Genomic DNA, 16,708 nt, shown 5'->3' with positions numbered 1-16,708 from the left:
CAACGGTAAGGAACATTATATGCCAACCTATGGGCTTGTGGATATGGGAGCAGCTTCATATCCCTTCTCCAGCGATACCCTGACTATCCCCATTGACCATACCACGAATTGCACCGCCTATGTTTTTGAATTCACAAGTGGCCACTTCAGGACTTAGAGACGTTGCATCTTCGGCCTATACTTTGTACAAATATTTCCTACTTAGGAAATTCTTTACCATGTATAATATCCATGGATCTCCAAGGACCAATGTCTAGGGTAAAGCTAGTTTTATTCCTCATTATCTGCTTTTTTTTTCATTTTCATTCTTCTTGTTCAGTATCCTCGTCAGTTAAAAACCACTGGAGCTCTTTTGCCCCTTGAACAGCATTCCATCATCAATGTACCTAATATAGACACAGCCGCAAATCCCAGGCTCACATAAAACACTTGGTCCAGGGCGTTAGTATACAAACGGAGCACCGTATCCAGATCCTCCCCATTCAGCACTTTTCGCAGTTCTGTAGCTCCGGTATGAAGTAGTCTCTGCACACCAACAGCTCCTAGACTTTCTGCCTGAATGCCATTGGATAGTTTATTCTCGAATACACACTGAGAAATCCCGATAGCAAAGGCAGCGCCAAGGGTTTGTGCAAATATTATTAGTGATGTGGCAATAGCAATATCTCGGGGTTTTTGGAAGGAAGACCGGATATGCAGCAGGGTTTGCTGTATACCGGACCCTGCGCCGAGGCCGAAGAGGATCTGGTAACCGATCCATGCAGATGTCGGGATACTCTCATGTAGGGTTGTGAGTAGACCACCCCCGATAGACATCATAACGCAGGCAAAGACAAGGAAAGGAGTGTAGTATCTGACAAGCTTGACTAGGCTATCGATTGCCATTGATGTTATAGCCGTGGTCAGGACGAGGGGTAACAGCATGACTCCTGAGTGTGAAGGTGAGGCGTCTTTTGTTACTTGGAACCATAAGGGAAGCTGTAAGTGTCAGCACAGGAATACCTATGAGATGATCATATATGAACGACATACATAATACACCATGAGGGCTATACTACCCCCCAGGCAAAAAGAAACCAACATCCCGCTATAAACATTCCGATTTAAAATTATCCATGGTGGAATACTCGCAATGTCAGCCTTGTACCTTTGGATAAGAATGAATCCAGAAATTGTCACGAGGAACACAGTGAACGCGACGATAACACACGCCGAACCCCACGGGTATTTGACGCCTCCCCATTGTAAGCCAAGCAATAGGGAGATAATACTAGGAAGAAAAAGTAGACAACCTTCAACGTCCAGCAACGGCAGTTTATTCTGGAACGTTGATCGAGTTGTTTCATTTGAAGGACTGCCCCAGTTCGACGCCAGCATCAAAATGCATGATATCACTCCGAAAGGTATGTTGATGAAGAAAAACCAACGCCATGAGGAATATTGTGTGAGAACGCCACCAACTCTTATCCATGTCAGTCAGTTCCTAGACAATCCAAGAAACGGGTACGACATACAGGGGTCCTACTACCAACGCAACGCTAGGAAGACCAAAAAGTATTCCTATACGAACAGTTTTCCGACCCAATGGCACGCACTGTCCATATATCATTATATTCCCGGACCAAACACCAGAAGCACCAAACCCAGCCAAAGCACGACCAAAAATCAGCATCGCCGAAACAGGCGCGGCTCCGGAAACAAGTGATCCAAGCTCAAATAACACGAGAGCTACTAAATAAATCCGTTTTGAGGCATAGAATTGATATAATTTGCTAAAGAGGAGTTGGGCTGAGCAGGCTGTTAAAAAGTAGGATGTGCTGTACCATCCGACGTCCTCAATGGTGCTGAAATGACTCGTTATGGTGGGGACTGAGGTTGAGAGTATTACCATGTCCTACTGCATATCAGCTGTCTTTCTACCTCTATATATTAGATGTAAAATGTATACGTACCATCGCGGTGCAAAACATCATGAGGTAAACAGCAATAACCACCAGTGTCCCCTCCTTCTTTGTAGGATATGTATAAGATGAATTTGAATAAAGGATGTTTGACTTAGTCGAGGGCTTATGCAGTTGTAATGCACTCTTAGCAGCAATATTTTCAGTGACTATACTCGGCGGACTCTTGAAGGGGCTGACGAGAATATTCGGTGTTCTTAATGATGGGCTTGCTGCACTCCATCGTTCTGGTCTTATAGGTGGTTCAGAGGGTCTTCCAATGAGTGGATTGGTTTTCGGCCATCCTGTAGTCTCCCAATTTGGTTTATAGGGAGATAACATTGGACCTTGTGGCCGCGGATTAGGTGTCAGTATGCGCAATGGGTATATAGGCTTCAAGTTCGACGCCGAATTGCTAAAAATCTGGCCCGGCGGGGAATTGACTTCCATCATTTCATATTGACCAGAAACCTGGCTTATCTCACTTTTGTACGGGTCGCTCAGTCCCTGAATTATCAACTTGCTCAGATCATCATTCAGAGTCGCGTATTGAATAGAATTTACCGAAAGATGAGCCTCTGCTGGCCGTTGGATATCCCCCGTGATAGTATTGTTAAAGTATTTCTCTCTATCATTCTCTCGCATTCCTAATCCTTCATAATCATAAATAGAACATCCATCTGTGTCCCTTGAGTAGCATGATGATCGTCTAGCGAGTCTCGGGTGCACGTTGGAATCAGTAACCACTCTCAATGAAGGACCATATCGGTCAATAGGGGACCCGTCATTGACGAAACACTTTGATTCTTCTGAAATCGTCAGATGCATCTGCATGGTTGGTTGTAAGAAACTATGTTCCTGGGGTATATCACTGCTCTCGTAGTTGGTATGCATAACGAGATATCCAGAAGGTAGCAAAGCTACTCAAAGTCTCAAACACTACTCATAGGAGTGCAGACATAAGTTGAAATCGTTGCAATATCGAAAGATCATATATGACACTCATAACAATTCTCACACACCAGCTTTTTATTTCATGTCCAGCTACTTTAGACATCTGGACTTGCCAGGGTGTGCCGATTTTTAATTCTTGCCACCAGTATACATGGGCAAGTCAGAATAACACTGATCAGTGGTCACCACACAGATCTGACCTTACGTCTGCAACACAACCAAGTAACTAAATTGATTAACATATCTATGAATAGATAACTTTCTACATCTCTTTCATGGCAAATGCCAGTCCTGTCAGAAAGATGACATTGATCCATAGGTGGATGTGCGGGCCAAATGTTTCAGAAAACCTTCACGTAAAATAATATCAATCCATCCAACCCCGCCGAATCGGAAAACCGAGCATGCAAGAATAAAAGCCTAGAATCTGTCATATGGCAGATCTTGAAACTTTCTGTATACTCGACATGCATCATGTACCACGACAGATGACACTTTCCACTGAACACCATCAGATCCACAGATGGTCAGCGCTGACCAACGTGGGGGCTGCAGCGAGAATATCATCGTCGAAATGGGAATATATGTTTACATAAAGGTTAACAGAACAATATTCTGTCAGATTAGATATTTTTTAATGTCGTTTGATTCATCGATTGATCGTTCACCCTACCTCTGATCCGTGCAAAAGGTAGCTCATGAACTAGTTAAGCACCGCGCAGTCATCGAAGTATCTCATAAAGGAATAAATCTCTCAATTGATCAGCCATTTTGTACCCTAGAAATTAATAACGTATATTGTAAGATCAAGAGAGCACAGCATAAGCCACATTATCATTCTTATTACAGACCCCCAAAACCGAAACTTTATCTATGACGGTAGTAGTATGACAGAAAGCAGATATTAAACAAAAGCATGTCACATAAAACACCCAAAACCATATCCATCCTATTCGTATAATCGTATCAATGAAACATTCCATCACGTCGTTATTACATAGATGTGTCCATATTGATGGGGTATCCAGAGCTCCGCAACTATATCCAAGACAAGTCATTAATACCACAAAAGAAAGGCTTCAATAAGAGACGATCAACGACGCTTGTTCTCTGCCAAAATGAGCGCATCCGAGGAAGATCCCCTCGGAGTCAGTATACCTTCACGTTGAGCCCACGCCTCGAGGTCCGGATCTCTGACTTCCTCAAACTGTGAGTCCTTTTCATAATGTTTGCTCATATGCTCCATGCGATCTTGCCAGGCCATAAACACCTTCCCGCAAACAGCACAGTTCGTCCTAGCGGGTGGATCACGTAACTTGTGCACACACCGAACAGCATGTCCGTCAAGCGTACCCTCAAAGTCATTCTTCTCTGCAGATGAAGGAGGGGCTTTACCGGGCCATGGGGTATGCATTCGTCGGAGGTGCTGGATGAATAGATCCTTGCGATTGAAATCATTCGGTCCCTTGTGTGTATCATCGCAACCCTTGAGATCGCAACGATAGAAATCGATTTTCAAATGTTGTGACCAAATGTGTCGTTTCCATTCGTTTTTGGCACTGAATGTACTGTCGCATCCGTACCTTTTGAAGCTGCAGATATACATGCGATTGGCGGCGGCGGGGTCGGTGGCGGACAAGTCCATCTCTTTGACTGACCCTCGGGCCTTGTTGCTCTTGGAGCTTTGACTGGATTTGCGTGATGCAACGCGTTTGACAATAGGCGACTTTGGCATTAGGGGTGATGCTGTGACCGCTGCGCTTCTCCGACTACCATCGCGATCGCGTAGGCTCTTCTTCGTCTTGGGTGACATCTTTTTCGATGATTTATAAATAGTTGGCGACATTTTTGATTCTTCGCAGTCAACGCACAATGCATCAAGTTCGCCATCGGCGTCAACATCGTCGTTGAGGATTTCACCTTGGCTGGGGCAGAGGCTTCCACAAGGGTCGTATATTTGTGACACCTTCGGCTGTACTGTGATTACCGGTTCCGCATACATTGCATCTGCGCATCAACAAAGGAAGGTGTAAGTTACTCGCGACACTCAATCCAGATGAGGAAGGACTTACCATGGTGAACATCGCGCGGCTTAACAGAGCCGTATCCAACAGCATCACCACTAGCACTCCAGAATCTGGGAAAACTCGTACCAGCATCCACGGAACAAGGGGGTGAATATCCAAATGCTACGGCCCGTGGACTAGGGGACCGCTCAGTCCCAGATATGGAAGAAACATCCAAAGCGGCTACTCCATAGGACGACGGCGATGGATAATTGAATGCACCAGTGCAAGCATGGTCGTAGAAACTTTCAACACCGGCAGTATCCCTTCCAATGACTCGGGAGAATGGATCATGGCAAAGGTCATGAAAATCCTTGGTATCAAGATATGGAGATCCTCTGGCAAATTTCTCTAGGGGAAGGATGTTCTTTTCCAAACGTAGTTTTCGATCCAAGTTAAACGAATGACCGATGTGTTGCTGTTCCACTTCCATCGGCAGATGGATTGTGTCCAAAGGTGGAGAGGCCAAGTGTGGCATCATCCTACTTCCAATGTCATTTTCCGGGAATAGTGGAGAGAACGAGGCATCCCAAGTCATGGCCGAGATTGGTACGTAAATCGAGTTTGAGTTCGTATGATAGGTGATTGTGCAAACAAACGGGACAATTTAGCTGTCCTTGAAGAGAATATGGAATCAAAATTCGTTGTTCGACACCCATATTTACCCGGTTGATGGGCAGTAGCCAGATGACTTATTTATATAGTTTCATCTCCTGGTCTTCATACCCTCCTCCACGCATTTCATAAAAAGATATGCACCTCGTCTAGTCTTCATACTAAACCAGTCGCTTCAATCAAGTTTGACAAATCAGGTAGTAGCTTGTCGAGTGGCTTGCAGCTTGGTTTCCTTACGTTGCTAGTCTTGCAATCGTCCATTAAATAATCAAATGGAAACAAGTTCCCGGGTCGTATAGGCAGACCCTGGGCCAACCATTTGTAGTCATTTGAGCCGCATTGGGTCTCAGACAGCTAGTTACCGGTTAACTTCACTACGGACTCTCATCGTCCAACATGGACCCTCGTCGGCGTTTCCTTCAATCAAATCATTTGATTGGTGATTACGTTTTCTCCCCGTGCCTGCATCTCATCTCCTTAGTTATTGGACGCCAGTCTGTAGAGGACTACTCGCTAGTGACACACGGTATTGAGTATACAATTGCCGAATTGAGCAGTTCCACATATGAGAAGGGGGTCCTGCATGTTTCTGTATATAATGCATACAGTCATGTCAAGCCACAGAGGCCACGGAAGTAATTCGGAAAGCTGAAATGAAAGATCGCCAGTAATCAAGCCTATTTAACGCAATGATAAAGTCCATGTCCTCAAAGGCCATATATGCAGAAACGTGGTCTAGCGTTGTTTAGCGTTGTTTGGCGTTGTCTTTTTGTTTCTTTTTCTTTTCCCTGTTCCGCAATCTGAGAAGACGAAAATAAGTCACCGACTAGACCTCTGTCTATCGAGAGGGCAAGTGATTAGGGAACGTAATTCACCCTCACCCGGGTCGATCGAAAGGTCTGCCGGAGTGTATAGACGATCTACTAAGTACGTAGTAGTAGCAATAGTTCTCTTGCTAAGAGATAACTAGCGTCAAATGCCAATCACGACACTGGCTAATTTAAGCAATTCGTAAGTTAGCGCGTCAAATGATTGGATACATGGTCGGAAGTCTGCCTTGACCGATTGCGCGCTGTTTGTGTGTGCGTGGCTCACTGCGCTAGATACGTAGGTTTAGTACTCTGTACCCCGTGATGACCTTGTCGGAGAGTTACAACTTACATGAGAACTTAGAAGGTACGATCTGTGCCACAATAGTCAACCAATTCCAGGTGGCTGAAAGTCGAGACAGTACTACCTAGTAGGCTTGTTATGGGTACGCTATCATGAATTCAGCCAGGTTCACCGATCAATACCCCAAGGTTGCGGTCCCAATATGGTTGCGATCCAAATTCACCTTGCAACGACGCTAGTTCGAAGCTGAATGATCGATATGAGCGATGCGTAATATCAGTCACTAAGGAAATGACAAGGTCACTGCCATGTGCTAGCCATGAAATCAAACCTACCCCGGTTGCCCGGATGACCTCCAATTGCTAAAGTCTAATGACAATTTCGCCGGAGGCGCGACAAGCCCGATGATGGTAGCCAACTAAGAACAGACTAATACGCCTAAATTCTTCCCCGGGCTTGATGTGGGGAATCATCGAGATCGCCACGAGACAGATACCTGGTCCTCTCGAAAGTTGAAACTAGGGATGTTCAGCTCGTGATCCCTGCATAAGACGTACAGTAGACTGGTGGTACTCCGGACGCCTAATTGCGTGTTATGACTATAGGCGCTAGACGTACTGATAAAAACATTAGCCAGTATCCACACACACCCTAAAGTACGGTCTAAAATTGCACATTTCATACTTTCGCATGACCAACAAAAAGAAAAAAGGAAAGAGGAAAGAGGAGAGGAGGCGGCGTCGATGTACCGTGCCACCTTATACTTTGTGCTAACGGCAGGTAAAGCCTCGATCACCTGAATTGGAGTCTCAGTCAGCCCCAAGCCTACACATGCAAGTTTGTACAAAAACCACCACTCGCAGCAGATTTCCGAATTTGGACGACCGAATATCTGGGCGGCAGATGCAGGAGCAATGTTTCACTAAGTAGCAGCGATTAGCGATTGATGATTCCTTTCTTTCTGCTCCCTCTTTCGTCAATGCGCTCGTATGCTTCTAGATCTCCAAGATGGCAGTGCCATAGGTAGGATAGATTTTCCCGGGAATAACCATGGATCGTAGAAGTGCGGATGCCGAGCTGAGCAATATCCTTGATTCGACAATCATTGACCAGTAGTGATACACCACCCCTGCATAGAAGTGATTGTGTTATGGTTTTTGCTTTTGCGCCGTTTCCTGAGTAATTCGTGTACCTCGTTTCCGAGTCATGTACCAAATGAGTTTACCAGAACGTAATGAAGATTGTAGATGTGCTTGCCGCCCACGTTCCAGACTACGTGCTTACCTTAGTTGAATTTGTTTATGACAGGGTCTATCACCGTAGAGTGGGCCAGGTACAGGGCCAATGAAGAAAGATGTACTCAGATCCAGAACAACCTGCTGATAAACTTCCCGTTCTTTTTGCACTGGCACATGGGGCTATGCCGCGTTGCCGCCTTGAACCCATGTGGCTAAGGAGCCAATTCCGGATTTGCTCGGGCCTGATGAGTTGTGTTATCATGAATATGTATTCATTCAGCCGACCTGCATGTCCGTTGAAGATAGGAAGAAATCGTCATCCAAGTCGGAGCTGACGACGCTAACGCTACCCACGATCAAGTCTCAAGATAGGAGTGTGCTCTGTACAGGCTGCGGAGTCGTACAAATCATGTTCGTTGGCTTGATTGAAAATCTAGGTCGATTAACATAGCACAGAATGATGAGTGTTCCATTTTTCGGGCGGTAGGAGGGTTCATCTATTGGATACACATTGTCGATCGTTCACCCGGGTACAAGGCGTAACGCCATTTTGCCCGAGAGTAAGCTAACATTCACCTGGGCAACCAGGGTATGCAGTGCCAGAAAATAGTCAGAACTAAGTAACCTACTTTGTAGTAGTTTCCGCAATAGTTAGTTAGTGATTAGTGGCTTCCCAGTGGCTTAGTGAGAGTTAGATCAACTGAGATGCATTGGCGAGATGCCTCACATCCGCCTCAAGCTGAATCATCATCCCAACCATCAGTGATACGTACCAGCCGTAGATAGCCGGAATGTTGAGTCTGAGATTGAGTGGGTTATGTATCGACTATTTTCCGCGCATACTGGGACTTAATCATGACGCAACTACGGAGAGTCAGATATGCAATGCATGTGTACACCCTTTTGAGAGACTGACCGAGACACCCCGTACTGCACTCTCAATAGGTAAGCCACTGAATGTTTTATCGGCTCATTGCATATTGTTGCATAGCGTAACATTCAGTTGCATGGGGCCAGAGCGAATTGCGATCTGCATAGAGCATCTCTGCGGCTCACTCCGGGGTGAATTCTTCTAGACATGTACTGAGGTGTCTGTCCAGTAACGTATTCTCTCTGAGACGGACATCCATTGTGTGTAGATCGTAGATCATTGGTCAGCGGGCCGCCAAGTATCTGTCCCGCTTATCACGGCTTCAGAGCTGCAATACTTAGATAGTAGGATGTAGTCAATTCAGACATCGAGAGGCAACAGAACAACAGATACAGAAAGAAAAAGAAGAAGAAGAAGAGAGAGAAAAAGAGGGTCAGAGAGGACGTTGAATTAAGGTTGCCCTGATCGAACACTTCTTCGGTCAAGAACCCAACAACAACGGGAGGAAGGAGCGACGGAGACCAGAGTGATGCCGCGCAGGCGACAAGGCAAGCTCTTCGCACAGAGATAGACTCAGTACAGTTCTATCAGTCGGCACCATGTATGTACTCAACTCATCCTTCAGCTCAATTGACCTGTTATTTTTGACTCCGGTATCTATCTACTCAGGGCCGTCTTCTCACTCATCATCATAAACAAAGCGGGCGGACTCATCTATCAACGAGAATTTCAAGCTGGCCTACAAAAGCTCTCTACAAATGACTACCTCGTCCTAGCCGGAACATTTCACGGGCTCGTCTCCCTTATTGAAATTTACATAGGAGCAGCTGTATGAATTGATATGCTAACTGGTGATTTCTTTCAACAGCGTCCACGCCATTACTCGATCCATAACCCCCCGAATACCCACGACCAATACCACAACCTCATCATCAACGCCTACCGCACCCAACGTATCCTCGAGCTGGTCACTACCAGAACCCGGCCAACCGAAATCTGGAATCGAGGTCCTTGAAACCGATCGCTTTCGCTTGACCTGCTTCCAGACTCAGACGGGCACGAAATTTCTCCTTTTCACGGATCCATTAATGACCAATATTGACACAGTCATGAAAAAAGTATACGAATTATATGCAGATTATGTGATGAAGAATCCGTTTTACCAGTTGGAGATGCCGGTGCGATGTGAGGCTTTTGATCGGCATTTGGGCACGTGGCTACGGGGGAGAGCATAACATGTTATAAAACGTCCCCATTTAGAGAATAATACATAAATTCTGACATCGGCGCATGCCGTGAGGAGGAAATCTCATCGATGTATACTATCTAAGGTTACATTCATGTGTGCTAGGACTAATAACGCTCAGTAAGTCCTAAGACATGCAGCTGACGAATGCGTACTGCGTCTCCGTAAGAACAAACCTACGCTGTGTCCATCTTATCATTATCTTTGGATGACTCGCCCCCGTCTTTGGACTCTTCGGGAATATTCTCCAACGAAGATTTACCTTCCTGTTCTTCACGTTCTCGCCTTTCCTTCTCCTGTCTGTTCTTCTCCTCCTCCAGCGACAATCGCAGGGCAAAAGCGAGCTCGGGATCGTTCTCCGCGGCGTCCTCGAATCCGAATCCATCACCACCTTCGTCTCCACCACCGACACCCGCACCGGGTTCGCCGCCCATGATAGGAGTAACCTGGAGCTCCTCGCTGAGTAGATTCGGGCCGGGAGGGATAATAGCTAAGTGCGAACCGTCACCTCCCTTGACGTTTTCGACGAATGCTTCTAATTTCTTAGTCGTGTCTGAATCCAGATCCCCGAATGCCACGACATCGATAGATACGTTGTTCTTCTTCATTCGCTTGGCTAATTTGATAAGCGTCTTTTCGTCTTCCGTTACGGGAGCACACGAGAAGACGATTATTCGTTGCCTTTGGGCTTTCTCCGAACGGTGCTTTAGAGCTAACTATAATCGTCAAGGAATCAACACAAACTCGGATTGTAAACTACTTGTTGTGACATACCCCGGCGACCTGTATACTAGATGCGAGATGTGCTTTTCCGTGAATCTTGGTTCGGTGCAGTCCTGATAAGATCTTGCCGAAATCGTCGGTGAAAGTCGAAAGAACTTCTGGTCCGTTACCACCCATACTCATGAGACCGACAGCAGACTGGGGATTCGCCCGAATCTTTGCATTGACAATAACGCCAACGGCGTCGATCTGCGCTTGCCATCGTGTAGCACTGCTGAGATTAGCCAGGTGATGCGATTGTAGGACAGATGGAGCTTACGTGTAGTCACCATTTCTGCTAGGCTCGCTATTATCGACACTAATAAGAGTCAGCATGCATCAAGCAATACGACTAGCAGAGAAACTCACATAACCATCGTCGCTTCCAAAACCATTTTGACAGCGGGTCCGAGCTAGAAGCTCTGGTTGTAGCTCAGAGAGGGCAGATAAGAGGCGAATAGAGACAGGGCAAGGGTTGACGTGATGCTCTCTAATTGACTTGCAGAAGAGAATGAAGAAGTAGCTCGGAATAAGTCTAAAAACAAAGCTCTGGCGATGGATTTGGTTGAGATGGTAGTAGAAAGGAACGGGGTCTTGCTGATGATGATGAAGCTCGCCGCCAAGTCAGGGAATGCGCTAGTCCACTTTCGGCTAGTCCACTCTTTGTTTACTCGCCCATCTTCGTCTCTACATCATCGCTTTACTTCTCGACTTCAGACGCGCCACCCGCACAATACTCCTCCACGCGCGACTCCTCCACAACTACGACATTCCTACGGTCAATTCCGGCCAGGTCAACCGTAATCTTCTATCCGAACAGTGATATAGTGCTTCTATACGATTTACCTCACTCACATCAACCAAAATGTCTGCCATCGAGACAAGGAAACGCAAGTCGCCAGACCCAGACCGCGACGCTCTCCACGAGGACCCAGTCACAACGCCTTCCAACGGTCCTGCTCACAAGAAACTGAAGATTACTCAGCGTCAGAAACAGACGCTGATTGATAACTTGCAGTTAGAAAGTGCGTCATTTCCATCTCATAAAGTAGCTATCATGACCTGACCCGTTTGCAGTCACAGAACGAGCTCGCCGATTACGCGCCCAATATGCACTCCAGGCTCAGGATCTTCGATCAAGGATTGAAAGGCGAGTAAATCGCATCCCTATGGCCTTGCGTAAAACTCTTATGGGAACATTACTCGATAAATATGCCACTGCCCCTCAACACCAATCCCCGAAGAAGTCGGCTATCCCTTCAAAGGCTCCGCGAAGTGCAAACGCGGCGAAAATACCTAAAGATGTTGAATATCTAACCCTCGCTGCGGCTAAGTCTCCATCACCCCGTCGCCCGAAAAAGACAAGTGCCGGTGGCAGCTACTTGGATAAAGAGAACGCACCAGTCCCTGACGCGCAAATAACGCTCGAAAACCCAAAGAAGCGCGGTAATCCAGCTGCATCTAGCCAGCCTCGATCCGTATCCCAAGTCTTAAGAGACGCGGAGACCAAAGTTCTGTCACCCAAATCATCAAACTCCCGAACTTACAAGCAATCGCCGCTCATCACATCTCCCACCAAGGGCTCATATCTGTCGCGGCCTACCTCGCCATTAAAGCCTTCTAGTCCTCTCAAGGCCATGATCGAGGATGCTCGCGCTCGCGCTACACGTCCTGAATCAAAGAACGGGTCTCCAACGCCAAGTGTCCGGAGGACCAAAATGACTACTCAACCCAAGAGAACCGCTGTAAAGGCAGCTAACCCAGTCGCTCCCAAGTCGCCAGCTGCTACGCGACAACACAATCGGAATATGAGCAGCAGCACTACATCATCCAACCTGTCTTCCAGCACGATGATTGTCAAGCCTAATAGAAGCACTCAGCGAGCTACTGCAACCGCGTCAAGTGCAGCTGCAAGGCGAACAGCAGTGGCCCGTAGTCAGGGTCCTACTGCAGCAGCAACGGCTAAGCGCGCAGCTGTTGCGGCAAAGAAGGATACAACTGCTACTGGCAGGGTCCTCCGCAAACGCGCCCAAGTATGATGATTTCGTGTTTATCTTATACCATGATAAATTGGAGGGTGGGTCGGTTTCCCGGTGGTCTTTTAAATAACCTCCGCAGCAAGGAGTTTTGCATGTGCTTAGTCCATTTTAGACTTGTTTGGGTTTTTCTTTTTCTTCTCTACAACTGCCGCAAGGTCCAGGGCGTTATTTGTTATTCACTTATAAAATCAGTGAGATCCTTATAATGCACTGTCAAGTTTTATTGACTCTGTTTCTATATACCTCCCTCGAATCAAGTATCCTTGATTGTGATTGAGGGACTGACTGAAGAATCATAGTTGCAAGTTTCTTGTCGTTTTTTATGATCCTTCGATTTTGGCGGATGGCTACCCATCACCCATCTCACACATGAGCCAGCCTCAGCTTCCGCGGACTTTCTTCTTCGATGTGGGCGCTATTATCGAGGTTATGTCTTTTCAATCCTAGGTGCTGGAGTTTTAAATCATTCCATATGCCTGTGGCGACTCTCATTCGGAACTTCTCCGGAGTTGGCGCGAGAGGAGTTTAGCATATTCTTTGGCTTTCTTGTATACTACTCTGAGATTGCGATTGTCGAGTCGGACTGCGATACGTAATGAAACGACTCACTTGGTCTTGTGGGCTGCGCTGAGAATGTGATTGTCGAGTCTCACTTCGACGGTTTTGTGAGCGACGGTCTTGGCCTTGTAGACTGCTCCGCGATTGCGATTATCGGGTATAACTTTGATGAGTATGGGGACAGCTCGCCCGGTCTTCTGAGGTACTCTGAGAATGCGATTGTCGTGTAGGACTTCGGTTTGTGATGGGATCATTCTCGTGGTCATATACTAGGACAACAGGCTGCGCTACGAGTAGGTTCTCTTCGCCTGGCATTCTAGCTGGTATATGCCAGGGTAAAGGCATAGAAACACACCTGCGAAGTCCTCATGAATAGACCACCGAGTGACGGTATCTATGAACGTCCAAGCATCAAGCATGTCTTCGTCTGGAATTACCCCTCGCACCAGATCTGATGGTCCGGGAGTCCAAACCCGATACTCATGAGTAGAGCACGTAATCTCTTGGTATATTTCTACTACTTTTTGAGCCACTTTTGGCTCTAAGAGTGTCTATATACGGCTCAAGGATTTCGTAGTCGATCCACGGAATGAGACTTTCTTCTAGTCCACCGTACAGTTTCCTCATCATGTCTCTGAAAAGACCGAGTCTTTGTCAACGATATGACGGTTTCCGACCTCCATTTGTTGGCCAGAAAAATTCCGTCTACATTTCGGTCAAACAATAGAATTTCTACCAAATTGGTATTGCGGACCTTTCTCTCCACTGTCGCTTTTCATGACAGAAAGTATTCCATCGAAAGTTCCCTTGTAGTCCTCGGACACTCCAAGGTATACGTCTCGTTGAAGATGTTCTTATAGAGATATTCCCCAATGTGATGATCGAAAATTACGGAAATGCAGGTGCTAAGCCTGCCCAGCCACATCATCCATTCAGAATCAGTTTTATACCTAGATTCAGAAATACTAAACTCACGAAGTACTGATACTCCGTCCTTGCGGTCAAGTACTCGGCGAAATATGGTATCGAAGCGTGGAGACTTCATTCTCAAGTCTTTATTGACGAGGTTACTCCACCGCTTAATTTCGTGTTGGAGACTGCCAACTTCCTTTCCTATATCTCCGTATATTATATGCTTCATGGGGTATTAAAAGTTCATGATTTTGAAGGCGGCCTCGTTGAGACGGTATTCTCAAGATCTTGTTCTCCTCTCGCAGACCCCTAAGCTCGTTAGCCGTTGTTGATGCGTCCGAATATGAGTCCATGGTTTGATTAGGAATGAAACTTTGATGGTAAGCGCGATATCCTCAGGACTTTCTGCTGTGTGCACCAACTTTCTGCCTTAGGAATCTTAGCTGACTGCAACTGCAATGGAAGAGAAAGAAGTGTATGAATGTGAGCTTTTCAAGCACCCTATCCGCCTTTAGGAAAGATGTTTTAACACGTTTGGTTAAATGAGGTTAAATGAGGAAATTGACATTAAATATGGTCTCTGGGGAGAGTTTGAAGATTAAATATGGTCCTTTTAGTGATGGCTCCGAGGATGACAAAACTAATAAGGGGCGACTCTAATGTGACTCAAGCAGCTGTCTGATCTTATCCAGTGTGACTGCAATTCTGACATGACCAAACTATGAGCAGCTTCCCCTATTTCTAGTATCTTTTGGTAGGAAGCAGAGATATTTCATGTATGTAACAAACATGATCCAATATTTCGTACCTGGGTAGAGAAACATCAAACATGCATGTTGTATCTGGCCGGCGAAACTCCATCCAATACTAATTGACTAAGGTGCCTTCCAAGTGAATGAATAACCGATCCAATGACTTCGAGCGCTCTGTCCTGGTATGCATATTTAAACAGTCACTTGGGCAGTTTGTGGATGACGGACCACTCTGACACCACCATCTTGACCAACCCTTCCAGGAACCACAACACCACGGTCACCAACCACATTCCCGGGAGCTCTAACACTACTGCCCTGAGCAGGCTGTTGAGGAACTCTTATCACCTGAACAGGTTGACTTTGTTGGCCTATCGAAGCTTCAGCATCGCCGGGACCACCGCCGTGGTCATCGGAGGTGGTTCCTTTCTCTGTATCCGTATCTGTAACGGTCCTGGGATCGACCAGCACACAGTACCGACAAGCCAATGTAGAGCCGACGATAGTAATTGTCAGGAACAGCGCGATGATGATGGCAATGGTGTCGTTTGCTTTAACCATGGCTGTGATATGCTTCGTTCCGGAAAAGCTCTGGGAAGTTTGATGTCTTTCTCTTGTTTGTTTCGTAGTAAGAAAGAACGATTATGGAAGACTCTTCCTGGTTCTAAAATAATAGCCTCTTCAAAACATCAGCCGGCATACTCGTGGTTCCAGCATTGACCTTGGTGAGACGCACAGATGCTTACCTAGTCAATGTATATGAGCAAATACGTGGGATTTAGAGCTCGAGGTTCTACTTACCATCTTCCTTAAGCCTCGGTAGCAACTCGTGGGTAGAGTTATACACAGTGACACAGAGATTCGGAATGATAAACAAACGAACATGACAAGGTTGGAACAACATTCGAGCGAGTACAATTCCCTCATTTTTTCTGAGTTGGACAAAATCTCTTAAGCTTGTCCAACTTGAGTCCAAACCCCCTACCCAGGAATCCATCCCGAATCCTCACGCACTCTGCGAGACCACGCCTCCAAAACTGCTCGCCGGGGGTTTTTGTTTATAGCCTAGTGCGGTAGGTAGCAGTATTTGGAAGATTCCAATCTGATGCGCATATCTTATCACCCAAGAGCAACAGAGAAGACCGTAGTCCTGTGTACATTTCTGCCTCGTACGCTGATCAGAATCTACGGCGAAGCCAGTGTAAACCCAATGCACCCTTTTTCATGCTTACAAAAAATAGCAACTCTACGTATACTGTCAACAATAACTACCTCTCTTCACTTCTAGTTATGAATATGCCCGGCTTCAGGCAAGACTCGGGGTACATACGTAGGAAACATGAGCAGTTGTGTGACATCAAGTCCAGAATTACTCTCATACTACCTCTTTCCTCATTATCAAGTAGAATGCCATTTCTCACGTGAGCAATCGACTCGAGTCGTGTCGGATTGCTGGGTTAACTTCAGGCCAATCCTGAATAGTAGCTTACAAGGATGAGAAAAGAAGAAATGACTGGCAAGATTGTATGTATTGAGCCTCACTGTCTGAGGTCTTCTGTCTTCCATACCACAAAAATGGCTTTCTTTTACGGTATATCCAGTTCGGGCCAACTGAGGGCGGGGGGGATAGGTGCGGATTTGC

At 46.3% G+C, this 16,708-nt stretch overlaps 5 protein-coding genes across 5 annotated transcripts, besides 2 other annotated features; 1 reads left to right on the top strand and 4 right to left on the bottom strand.

The window, feature by feature from the left end:
• Positions 1–327: 327 nt before the first annotated feature.
• On the bottom strand, positions 328–2,774 carry TSTA_057350 (efflux pump antibiotic resistance protein, putative; the record flags this gene model as incomplete). The annotated part of the gene is made up of 4 exons (XM_002487310.1): positions 328–978; positions 1,033–1,462; positions 1,515–1,894; positions 1,953–2,774. 4 exons carry the CDS (start codon positions 2,772–2,774, stop codon positions 328–330), a joined length of 2,283 nt encoding a protein of 760 aa, XP_002487355.1.
• Positions 2,775–3,987: 1,213 nt separating this feature from the next.
• Positions 3,988–5,623, bottom strand: TSTA_057340 (C2H2 finger domain protein, putative; the record flags this gene model as incomplete). The annotated part of the gene is made up of 2 exons (XM_002487309.1): positions 4,967–5,623; positions 3,988–4,901 (listed from the first exon to the last, which is right to left on the bottom strand). Exons 1-2 carry the CDS (start codon positions 5,496–5,498, stop codon positions 3,988–3,990), a joined length of 1,446 nt encoding a protein of 481 aa, XP_002487354.1. The 5' UTR covers positions 5,499–5,623.
• A 3,570-nt stretch (positions 5,624–9,193) lies between these two features.
• Positions 9,194–9,227: a microsatellite.
• A 465-nt stretch (positions 9,228–9,692) lies between these two features.
• TSTA_057330 (26S proteasome regulatory subunit S5A) lies at positions 9,693–11,380 on the bottom strand. Its single transcript, XM_002487308.1, has 4 exons — positions 11,175–11,380; positions 11,086–11,124; positions 10,818–11,037; positions 9,693–10,759 (listed from the first exon to the last, which is right to left on the bottom strand). The coding sequence occupies exons 1-4, from the start codon at positions 11,198–11,200 to the stop codon at positions 10,220–10,222; spliced, it is 825 nt and encodes a 274-aa protein (XP_002487353.1). The 5' UTR covers positions 11,201–11,380; the 3' UTR covers positions 9,693–10,219.
• A 290-nt stretch (positions 11,381–11,670) lies between these two features.
• Positions 11,671–12,844, top strand: TSTA_057320 (uncharacterized protein; the record flags this gene model as incomplete). The annotated part of the gene is made up of 2 exons (XM_002487307.1): positions 11,671–11,830; positions 11,883–12,844. 2 exons carry the CDS (start codon positions 11,671–11,673, stop codon positions 12,842–12,844), a joined length of 1,122 nt encoding a protein of 373 aa, XP_002487352.1.
• Positions 12,845–15,258: 2,414 nt separating this feature from the next.
• TSTA_057310 (uncharacterized protein) lies at positions 15,259–15,627 on the bottom strand (the record flags this gene model as incomplete). The annotated part of the gene is made up of 2 exons (XM_002487306.1): positions 15,259–15,520; positions 15,545–15,627. The coding sequence occupies 2 exons, from the start codon at positions 15,625–15,627 to the stop codon at positions 15,259–15,261; spliced, it is 345 nt and encodes a 114-aa protein (XP_002487351.1).
• A 1,009-nt stretch (positions 15,628–16,636) lies between these two features.
• Positions 16,637–16,708: part of a mobile genetic element that runs on past the window's edge.

This window comes from Talaromyces stipitatus, genomic scaffold, assembly GCF_000003125.1.
Source record: "Talaromyces stipitatus ATCC 10500 scf_1105507295487 genomic scaffold, whole genome shotgun sequence".
Classification (NCBI taxonomy): domain Eukaryota; kingdom Fungi; phylum Ascomycota; class Eurotiomycetes; order Eurotiales; family Trichocomaceae; genus Talaromyces; species Talaromyces stipitatus.
Note: the sequence above shows the minus strand (reverse complement) of the source record. Positions and strands in the feature narration are given on the sequence as shown.